This window comes from Entelurus aequoreus, linkage group LG27 (genome assembly GCF_033978785.1).
Source record: "Entelurus aequoreus isolate RoL-2023_Sb linkage group LG27, RoL_Eaeq_v1.1, whole genome shotgun sequence".
In the NCBI taxonomy this organism is placed as follows: Eukaryota; Metazoa; Chordata; class Actinopteri; order Syngnathiformes; family Syngnathidae; genus Entelurus; species Entelurus aequoreus.
The window spans coordinates 992390-1005326 of NC_084757.1; the positions used below are offsets into that span (position 1 = coordinate 992390).

The 12937-nt window shown below is 32.6% G+C and overlaps 1 protein-coding gene across 3 annotated transcripts in view; it reads right to left on the minus strand.

Moving 5' to 3' along the window:
• Positions 1-235: 235 nt before the first annotated feature.
• LOC133644157 (asparagine synthetase [glutamine-hydrolyzing]-like) overlaps positions 236-12937 on the minus strand; it is a 70851-nt gene continuing 58149 nt past the window's right edge. For all 3 annotated transcript variants that reach the window (XM_062038494.1, XM_062038495.1, XM_062038493.1), the window contains 3 exons: positions 1845-1926; positions 1600-1755; positions 236-672 (listed from right to left, as the gene is read on the minus strand). In XM_062038494.1, coding sequence (XP_061894478.1) covers positions 463-672; positions 1600-1755; positions 1845-1926 — 448 coding nt within the window. In that variant the 3' untranslated portion in view covers positions 236-462. The remainder of the gene's footprint in view (positions 673-1599; positions 1756-1844; positions 1927-12937) is intronic.

Here is a 12937-nt window from a genome sequence, read left to right on the forward strand (position 1 = left end):
TAGATATACAATTATATATCTAGAATTATAGATCTAGAATTGTATATCTATATTTCTAGATATACAATTATATATCTAGAATTATAGATCTAGAATTGTATATCTAGAATTATATATCTAGATCTAGATATAAATATCTAGATCTAGAATTCTAGATATATAATTATAGATCTATGTAGATCTAGAATTATAGATCTAGAAATATAGATCTAGATATATATCTAGATATATAATTCTAGCTCTAGATATATATATCTATTTAACCCTGAAAAAAAGTTTGAGAACCACTGGAACCTAGAAAAATAAAACACTGTACTTTCATAAAGTGATTATTTGGAACCAGCATACCACAGTTTGAGAATCACTGATCAATCATATTGACGTTCTATCATGTATTGATGTTCTAGCATTAGTAGTACTAGTAAGTAGTACTAGTAAGTAGTACTAGTAAGTAGTACTTGCTCAGTGGTTACAGTTGAGCTTGTAGATGGCGAGTGTGCGAGCTGAGGGGTCGTTAGCTTCAATCCAGCGAGGCATCCAGAAGTGAGGCAGCCAATCAGCACGTCCAGGAAAGCGAGTGTCAAACACGTGTCGGTAGAAGCACGCTTCTTTGGTGTGAGGACGGTTGTGGGTGCAAATCTCCTTTGCCTTGGCCAGCTGCACGTCGCTCACCTGACACACACACACACACACACACACACACACACACACACACACACACACACACACACACACACACACACATTGTATTTACTCTACACACACATTTATATATTGTACACACACACACATTGTATTTACTTTACATACACACACATTGTATTTACTCTACACACACACATTGTATTTACTTTACACACACACACACCCATGGTATTTACTTTACACACACACACACACATTGTATTTACTTTACACCCACACACACACATTGTATTTACTTTACACACACACACACACATTGTATTTACTTTACACACACACATTGTATTTACACACACACATTGTATTTACTTTACACATACGCACATTTTATCTACTACACACACACACACGTTATTTACTGTACACATATTTACTCATCTATCTAGTATGAACGTTGCACAAATTATGCAGTTATCACTTTCCAGTTCTGTGATACGGTAATAGTGCTATGCTGTGATACTGTCATATTGCTATGCTGTGATATTGTAATACTGTTATATTGCTATACTGTGGTACTGTAATACTATTTGCTCATCTATCTATTTTGAAAGTTGGCCAAATGACACAGTTATCACATTACAGTTCTGGGATCACATATTATGATACTGCCTTACTATTGCTAGTCGTTCTCTTTCAAGAGTTGGTCATATGATGCAGATATCACTTTATACTTCTGTGATACTGCTATACTGTAGTCATGTGATACTATTTGCTCATCTATCTATTTTGAAAGTGGGTCACATGATGCAGTTATCGCTTCATAGTTATGTGATACTGTAGTAAAGTGATACTGCGATACTGTATGCTCATCTTTCTATTATGAACGATGGTCAATGGTCACATTACAGTTCCGTCATACTGTGATACTGTGAAACGTGATGTAGGTGTGCTTACCACAGAGTCGAGGTGCTCCTCCAGGAAGATGTACCAGGACTTCTTCTCCGACATGACTCCATCACTGAAGGCTTCTTTACGTCGCCACAGAATCTCATCAGGGATCAGATTTTGACCTTTGAAGGCGTCCCTCAGAAGGAACTTCTCCACTCCGTGCTGCTCACAGAGACGATACGTGTGAGGACTACGATACCTTCCATTCAATCACACACCATCAATCTCATGACAAGTTCCATTCTGCCTACCCTTGGAGTCCTCATCTCAGGTGGCAGTGACAGGAAGTAAGCACTCAGTCTGTGGTCCAGGAAAGGCACTCTGAGCTCCAACCTACAACATAATCATATTACAGGTGTGTCCTAATCAATCATATTACAGGTGTGTCCTAATCAATCATATTACAGGTGTGTCCTAATCAATCATATTACAGGTGTGTCGTAATAAGTCCATCATATTACAGGTGTGTCATAATCAATCATATTACAGGTGTGTCATAATAAGTCCATCATATTACAGGTGTGTCATAAGTCAATCATATTACAGGTGTGTCATAATCAATCATATTACAGGTGTGTCATAATAAGTCCATCATATTACAGGTGTGTCGTAATAAGTCCATCATATTACAGGTGTGTCGTAATAAGTCCATCATATTACAGGTGTGTCATAATAAGTCCATCATATTACAGGTGTGTCGTAATAAGTCCATCATATTACAGGTGTGTCGTAATAAGTCCATCATATTACAGGTGTGTCATAAGTCAATCATATTACAGGTGTGTTATAAATCCATCATATTATAGGTGTCATAAGTCAATCATATTACAGGTGTGTTATAAATCCATCATATTACAGGTGTGTCATAAGTCAATCATATTACAGGTGTGTTATAAGTCCATCATATTATAGGTGTGTCATAAGTCAATCATATTACAGGTGTGTTATAAATCCATCATATTACAGGTGTGTCATAAGTCCATCATATTATAGGTGTGTCATAAGTCCATCATATTACAGGTGTGTTATAAGTCCATCATATTACAGGTGTGTCGTAATAAGTCCATCATATTACAGGTGTGTCGTAATAAGTCCATCATATTACAGGTGTGTCATAAGTCAATCATATTACAGGTGTGTTATAAATCCATCATATTATAGGTGTCATAAGTCAATCATATTACAGGTGTGTTATAAATCCATCATATTACAGGTGTGTCATAAGTCAATCATATTACAGGTGTGTTATAAGTCCATCATATTATAGGTGTGTCATAAGTCAATCATATTACAGGTGTGTTATAAATCCATCATATTATAGGTGTGTCATAAGTCAATCATATTACAGGTGTGTTATAAATCCATCATATTACAGGTGTGTCATAAGTCAATCATATTACAGGTGTGTTATAAGTCCATCATATTATAGGTGTGTCATAAGTCAATCATATTACAGGTGTGTTATAAATCCATCATATTACAGGTGTGTCATAAGTCCATCATATTATAGGTGTGTCATAAGTCAATCATATTACAGGTGTGTTATAAGTCCATCATATTATAGGTGTGTCATAAGTCAATCATATTACAGGTGTGTTATAAATCCATCATATTATAGGTGTGTCATAAGTCAATCATATTACAGGTGTGTTATAAGTCCATCATATTACAGGTGTGTTATAAATCCATCATATTATAGGTGTGTCATAAGTCAATCATATTACAGGTGTGTTATAAATCCATCATATTATAGGTGTGTCATAAGTCAATCATATTACAGGTGTGTTATAAATCAATCATATTACAGGTGTGTTATAAGTCCATCATATTACAGGTGTGTTATAAATCCATCATATTACAGGTGTGTCATAAGTCCATCATATTACAGATGTGTTATAAATCCATCATATTACAGGTGTGTCATAATAAGTCCATCATATTACAGGTGTGTCATAAGTCCATCATATTATAGGTGTGTCATAAGTCAATCATATTACAGGTGTGTTATAAATCCATCATATTATAGGTGTGTCATAAGTCAATCATATTACAGGTGTGTTATAAATCCATCATATTATAGGTGTGTCATAAGTCAATCATATTACAGGTGTGTTATAAATCCATCATATTACAGGTGTGTCATAAGTCAATCATATTACAGGTGTGTTATAAATCCATCATATTATAGGTGTGTCATAAGTCAATCATATTACAGGTGTGTTATAAGTCCATCATATTACAGGTGTGTCATAAGTCAATCATATTACAGGTGTGTTATAAGTCCATCATATTACAGGTGTCTCATAAGTCCATCATATTACAGGTGTGTTATAAATCCATCATATTACAGGTGTGTCATAATAAGTCCATCATATTACAGGTGTGTCGTAATAAGTCCATCATATTATAGGTGTGTCATAAGTCAATCATATTACAGGTGTGTTATAAATCCATCATATTATAGGTGTGTCATAAGTCAATCATATTACAGGTGTGTTATAAGTCCATCATATTACAGGTGTCTCATTAGTCAATCATATTACAGGTGTGTTATAAATCCATCATATTATAGGTGTGTCATAAGTCAATCATATTACAGGTGTGTTATAAATCCATCATATTACAGGTGTGTCATAAGTCAATCATATTACAGGTGTGTTATAAATCCATCATATTATAGGTGTGTCATAAGTCAATCATATTACAGGTGTGTTATAAGTCCATCATATTACAGGTGTGTTATAAGTCCATCATATTACAGGTGTGTCATAATAAGTCCATCATATTACAGGTGTGTCGTAATAAGTCCATCATATTACAGGTGTGTCATAAGTCAATCATATTACAGGTGTGTTATAAATCCATCATATTATAGGTGTCATAAGTCAATCATATTACAGGTGTGTTATAAATCCATCATATTACAGGTGTCTCATTAGTCAATAATATTACAGGTGTGTTATAAATCCATCATATTATAGGTGTCATAAGTCAATCATATTACAGGTGTGTCATAAGTCAATCATATTACAGGTGTGTTATAAATCCATCATATTATAGGTGTCATAAGTCAATCATATTACAGGTGTGTTATAAATCCATCATATTATAGGTGTGTCATAAGTCCATCATATTACAGGTGTGTTATAAGTCCATCATATTACAGGTGTGTTATAAATCCATCATATTATAGGTGTGTCATAAGTCCATCATATTACAGGTGTGTTATAAGTCCATCATATTACAGGTGTGTCATAATAAGTCCATCATATTACAGGTGTGTCGTAATAAGTCCATCATATTACAGGTGTGTCGTAATAAGTCCATCATATTACAGGTGTGTCATAAGTCAATCATATTACAGGTGTGTTATAAATCCATCATATTATAGGTGTCATAAGTCAATCATATTACAGGTGTGTTATAAATCCATCATATTACAGGTGTGTCATAATAAGTCCATCATATTACAGGTGTGTCGTAATAAGTCCATCATATTACAGGTGTGTCGTAATAAGTCCATCATATTACAGGTGTGTCATAAGTCAATCATATTACAGGTGTGTTATAAATCCATCATATTATAGGTGTCATAAGTCAATCATATTACAGGTGTGTTATAAATCCATCATATTACAGGTGTGTCATAAGTCAATCATATTACAGGTGTGTTATAAGTCCATCATATTATAGGTGTGTCATAAGTCAATCATATTACAGGTGTGTTATAAGTCCATCATATTATAGGTGTGTCATAAGTCCATCATATTATAGGTGTGTCATAAGTCAATCATATTACAGGTGTGTTATAAATCCATCATATTACAGGTGTGTCATAAGTCAATCATATTACAGGTGTGTTATAAGTCCATCATATTATAGGTGTGTCATAAGTCAATCATATTACAGGTGTGTTATAAATCCATCATATTACAGGTGTGTCATAAGTCAATCATATTACAGGTGTGTTATAAGTCCATCATATTATAGGTGTGTCATAAGTCAATCATATTACAGGTGTGTTATAAGTCCATCATATTACAGGTGTCTCATAAGTCCATCATATTACAGGTGTGTTATAAATCCATCATATTATAGGTGTGTCATAAGTCAATCATATTACAGGTGTGTTATAAATCCATCATATTACAGGTGTGTCGTAATAAGTCCATCATATTATAGGTGTGTCATAAGTCAATCATATTACAGGTGTGTTATAAATCCATCATATTATAGGTGTGTCATAAGTCAATCATATTACAGGTGTGTTATAAGTCCATCATATTATAGGTGTGTCATAAGTCAATCATTACAGGTGTGTTATAAATCCATCATATTACAGGTGTGTCATAAGTCAATCATATTACAGGTGTGTTATAAGTCCATCATATTACAGGTGTGTTATAAATCCATCATATTATAGGTGTGTCATAAGTCAATCATATTACAGGTGTGTTATAAGTCCATCATATTACAGGTGTCTCATAAGTCCGTCATATTACAGGTGTGTTATAAGTCCATCATATTATAGGTGTGTCATAAGTCAATCATATTACAGGTGTGTTATAAATCCATCATATTACAGGTGTGTCATAATAAGTCCATCATATTACAGGTGTGTCGTAATAAGTCCATCATATTATAGGTGTGTCATAAGTCAATCATATTACAGGTGTGTTATAAGTCCATCATATTATAGGTGTGTCATAAGTCAATCATTACAGGTGTGTTATAAATCCATCATATTATAGGTGTGTCATAAGTCAATCATATTACAGGTGTGTTATAAATCCATCATATTACAGGTGTGTCATAATAAGTCCATCATATTACAGGTGTGTCGTAATAAGTCCATCATATTATAGGTGTGTCATAAGTCAATCATATTACAGGTGTGTTATAAGTCCATCATATTATAGGTGTGTCATAAGTCAATCATTACAGGTGTGTTATAAATCCATCATATTATAGGTGTGTCATAAGTCAATCATATTACAGGTGTGTTATAAATCCATCATATTACAGGTGTGTCATAATAAGTCCATCATATTACAGGTGTGTCGTAATAAGTCCATCATATTATAGGTGTGTCATAAGTCAATCATATTACAGGTGTGTTATAAGTCCATCATATTATAGGTGTGTCATAAGTCAATCATTACAGGTGTGTTATAAATCCATCATATTACAGGTGTGTCATAAGTCAATCATATTACAGGTGTGTTATAAATCCATCATATTACAGGTGTGTCATAAGTCCATCATATTATAGGTGTGTCATAAGTCAATCATATTACAGGTGTGTTATAAATCCATCATATTACAGGTGTGTCATAAGTCCATCATATTATAGGTGTGTCATAAGTCAATCATATTACAGGTGTGTTATAAATCCATCATATTACAGGTGTGTTATAAATCCATCATATTATAGGTGTGTCATAAGTCAATCATATTACAGGTGTGTTATAAGTCCATCATATTATAGGTGTGTCATAAGTCAATCATTACAGGTGTGTTATAAATCCATCATATTACAGGTGTGTCATAAGTCAATCATATTACAGGTGTGTTATAAATCCATCATATTATAGGTGTGTCATAAGTCAATCATATTACAGGTGTGTTATAAATCCATCATATTACAGGTGTGTTATAAATCCATCATATTATAGGTGTGTCATAAGTCAATCATATTACAGGTGTGTTATAAGTCCATCATATTATAGGTGTGTCATAAGTCCATCATATTATAGGTGTGTCATAAGTCAATCATATTACAGGTGTGTTATAAATCCATCATATTACAGGTGTGTCATAAGTCCATCATATTATAGGTGTGTCATAAGTCAATCATATTACAGGTGTGTTATAAATCCATCATATTACAGGTGTGTTATAAATCCATCATATTATAGGTGTGTCATAAGTCAATCATATTACAGGTGTGTTATAAATCCATCATATTACAGGTGTGTCATAAGTCAATCATATTACAGGTGTGTTATAAGTCCATCATATTATAGGTGTGTCATAAGTCAATCATATTACAGGTGTGTTATAAATCCATCATATTACAGGTGTGTCATAAGTCAATCATATTACAGGTGTGTTATAAGTCCATCATATTATAGGTGTGTCATAAGTCAATCATATTACAGGTGTGTTATAAGTCCATCATATTACAGGTGTCTCATAAGTCCATCATATTACAGGTGTGTTATAAATCCATCATATTATAGGTGTGTCATAAGTCAATCATATTACAGGTGTGTTATAAATCCATCATATTACAGGTGTGTCGTAATAAGTCCATCATATTATAGGTGTGTCATAAGTCAATCATATTACAGGTGTGTTATAAATCCATCATATTATAGGTGTGTCATAAGTCAATCATATTACAGGTGTGTTATAAGTCCATCATATTATAGGTGTGTCATAAGTCAATCATTACAGGTGTGTTATAAATCCATCATATTACAGGTGTGTCATAAGTCAATCATATTACAGGTGTGTTATAAGTCCATCATATTACAGGTGTGTTATAAATCCATCATATTATAGGTGTGTCATAAGTCAATCATATTACAGGTGTGTTATAAGTCCATCATATTACAGGTGTCTCATAAGTCCGTCATATTACAGGTGTGTTATAAGTCCATCATATTATAGGTGTGTCATAAGTCAATCATATTACAGGTGTGTTATAAATCCATCATATTACAGGTGTGTCATAATAAGTCCATCATATTACAGGTGTGTCGTAATAAGTCCATCATATTATAGGTGTGTCATAAGTCAATCATATTACAGGTGTGTTATAAGTCCATCATATTATAGGTGTGTCATAAGTCAATCATTACAGGTGTGTTATAAATCCATCATATTATAGGTGTGTCATAAGTCAATCATATTACAGGTGTGTTATAAATCCATCATATTACAGGTGTGTCATAATAAGTCCATCATATTACAGGTGTGTCGTAATAAGTCCATCATATTATAGGTGTGTCATAAGTCAATCATATTACAGGTGTGTTATAAGTCCATCATATTATAGGTGTGTCATAAGTCAATCATTACAGGTGTGTTATAAATCCATCATATTATAGGTGTGTCATAAGTCAATCATATTACAGGTGTGTTATAAATCCATCATATTACAGGTGTGTCATAATAAGTCCATCATATTACAGGTGTGTCGTAATAAGTCCATCATATTATAGGTGTGTCATAAGTCAATCATATTACAGGTGTGTTATAAGTCCATCATATTATAGGTGTGTCATAAGTCAATCATTACAGGTGTGTTATAAATCCATCATATTACAGGTGTGTCATAAGTCAATCATATTACAGGTGTGTTATAAATCCATCATATTACAGGTGTGTCATAAGTCCATCATATTATAGGTGTGTCATAAGTCAATCATATTACAGGTGTGTTATAAATCCATCATATTACAGGTGTGTCATAAGTCCATCATATTATAGGTGTGTCATAAGTCAATCATATTACAGGTGTGTTATAAATCCATCATATTACAGGTGTGTTATAAATCCATCATATTATAGGTGTGTCATAAGTCAATCATATTACAGGTGTGTTATAAGTCCATCATATTATAGGTGTGTCATAAGTCAATCATTACAGGTGTGTTATAAATCCATCATATTACAGGTGTGTCATAAGTCAATCATATTACAGGTGTGTTATAAATCCATCATATTATAGGTGTGTCATAAGTCAATCATATTACAGGTGTGTTATAAATCCATCATATTACAGGTGTGTTATAAATCCATCATATTATAGGTGTGTCATAAGTCAATCATATTACAGGTGTGTTATAAGTCCATCATATTATAGGTGTGTCATAAGTCAATCATTACAGGTGTGTTATAAATCCATCATATTACAGGTGTGTCATAAGTCAATCATATTACAGGTGTGTTATAAATCCATCATATTATAGGTGTGTCATAAGTCAATCATATTACAGGTGTGTTATAAATCCATCATATTACAGGTGTGTTATAAATCCATCATATTATAGGTGTGTCATAAGTCAATCATATTACAGGTGTGTTATAAATCCATCATATTATAGGTGTGTCATAAGTCAATCATATTACAGGTGTGTTATAAATCCATCATATTATAGGTGTGTCATAAGTCAATCATATTACAGGTGTGTTATAAGTCCATCATATTACAGGTGTGTTATAAATCCATCATATTATAGGTGTGTCATAAGTCAATCATATTACAGGTGTGTTATAAGTCCATCATATTACAGGTGTCTCATAAGTCCATCATATTACAGGTGTGTTATAAATCCATCATATTATAGGTGTGTCATAAGTCAATCATATTACAGGTGTGTTATAAATCCATCATATTACAGGTGTGTCATAATAAGTCCATCATATTACAGGTGTGTCGTAATAAGTCCATCATATTATAGGTGTGTCATAAGTCAATCATATTACAGGTGTGTTATAAGTCCATCATATTATAGGTGTGTCATAAGTCAATCATTACAGGTGTGTTATAAATCCATCATATTACAGGTGTGTCATAAGTCAATCATATTACAGGTGTGTTATAAATCCATCATATTACAGGTGTGTCATAAGTCCATCATATTATAGGTGTGTCATAAGTCAATCATATTACAGGTGTGTTATAAATCCATCATATTACAGGTGTGTCATAAGTCCATCATATTATAGGTGTGTCATAAGTCAATCATATTACAGGTGTGTTATAAATCCATCATATTACAGGTGTGTTATAAATCCATCATATTATAGGTGTGTCATAAGTCAATCATATTACAGGTGTGTTATAAGTCCATCATATTATAGGTGTGTCATAAGTCAATCATTACAGGTGTGTTATAAATCCATCATATTACAGGTGTGTCATAAGTCAATCATATTACAGGTGTGTTATAAATCCATCATATTATAGGTGTGTCATAAGTCAATCATATTACAGGTGTGTTATAAATCCATCATATTACAGGTGTGTTATAAATCCATCATATTATAGGTGTGTCATAAGTCAATCATATTACAGGTGTGTTATAAGTCCATCATATTATAGGTGTGTCATAAGTCAATCATTACAGGTGTGTTATAAATCCATCATATTACAGGTGTGTCATAAGTCAATCATATTACAGGTGTGTTATAAATCCATCATATTACAGGTGTGTCATAAGTCCATCATATTATAGGTGTGTCATAAGTCAATCATATTACAGGTGTGTTATAAATCCATCATATTACAGGTGTGTCATAAGTCAATCATATTACAGGTGTGTTATAAGTCCATCATATTATAGGTGTGTCATAAGTCAATCATATTACAGGTGTGTTATAAGTCCATCATATTACAGGTGTCTCATAAGTCCATCATATTACAGGTGTGTTATAAATCCATCATATTATAGGTGTGTCATAAGTCAATCATATTACAGGTGTGTTATAAATCCATCATATTACAGGTGTGTCGTAATAAGTCCATCATATTATAGGTGTGTCATAAGTCAATCATATTACAGGTGTGTTATAAATCCATCATATTATAGGTGTGTCATAAGTCAATCATATTACAGGTGTGTTATAAGTCCATCATATTATAGGTGTGTCATAAGTCAATCATTACAGGTGTGTTATAAATCCATCATATTACAGGTGTGTCATAAGTCAATCATATTACAGGTGTGTTATAAGTCCATCATATTACAGGTGTGTTATAAATCCATCATATTATAGGTGTGTCATAAGTCAATCATATTACAGGTGTGTTATAAGTCCATCATATTACAGGTGTCTCATAAGTCCATCATATTACAGGTGTGTTATAAATCCATCATATTATAGGTGTGTCATAAGTCAATCATATTACAGGTGTGTTATAAATCCATCATATTACAGGTGTGTCATAATAAGTCCATCATATTACAGGTGTGTCGTAATAAGTCCATCATATTATAGGTGTGTCATAAGTCAATCATATTACAGGTGTGTTATAAGTCCATCATATTATAGGTGTGTCATAAGTCAATCATTACAGGTGTGTTATAAATCCATCATATTATAGGTGTGTCATAAGTCAATCATATTACAGGTGTGTTATAAATCCATCATATTACAGGTGTGTCATAATAAGTCCATCATATTACAGGTGTGTCGTAATAAGTCCATCATATTATAGGTGTGTCATAAGTCAATCATATTACAGGTGTGTTATAAGTCCATCATATTATAGGTGTGTCATAAGTCAATCATTACAGGTGTGTTATAAATCCATCATATTACAGGTGTGTCATAAGTCAATCATATTACAGGTGTGTTATAAATCCATCATATTACAGGTGTGTCATAAGTCCATCATATTATAGGTGTGTCATAAGTCAATCATATTACAGGTGTGTTATAAATCCATCATATTACAGGTGTGTCATAAGTCCATCATATTATAGGTGTGTCATAAGTCAATCATATTACAGGTGTGTTATAAATCCATCATATTACAGGTGTGTTATAAATCCATCATATTATAGGTGTGTCATAAGTCAATCATATTACAGGTGTGTTATAAGTCCATCATATTATAGGTGTGTCATAAGTCAATCATTACAGGTGTGTTATAAATCCATCATATTACAGGTGTGTCATAAGTCAATCATATTACAGGTGTGTTATAAATCCATCATATTATAGGTGTGTCATAAGTCAATCATATTACAGGTGTGTTATAAATCCATCATATTACAGGTGTGTTATAAATCCATCATATTATAGGTGTGTCATAAGTCAATCATATTACAGGTGTGTTATAAGTCCATCATATTATAGGTGTGTCATAAGTCAATCATTACAGGTGTGTTATAAATCCATCATATTACAGGTGTGTCATAAGTCAATCATATTACAGGTGTGTTATAAATCCATCATATTATAGGTGTGTCATAAGTCAATCATATTACAGGTGTGTTATAAATCCATCATATTACAGGTGTGTTATAAATCCATCATATTACAGGTGTGTCATAAGTCAATCATATTACAGGTGTGTTATAAATCCATCATATTATAGGTGTGTCATAAGTCAATCATATTACAGGTGTGTTATAAATCCATCATATTACAGGTGTGTTATAAATCCATCATATTATAGGTGTGTCATAAGTCCATCATATTATAGGTGTGTCATAAGTCAATCATATTACAGGTGTGTTATAAATCCATCATATTATAGGTGTGTCATAAGTCAATCATATTACAGGTGTGTCATAAGTCATCATATTACAGGTGTGTCATAAGT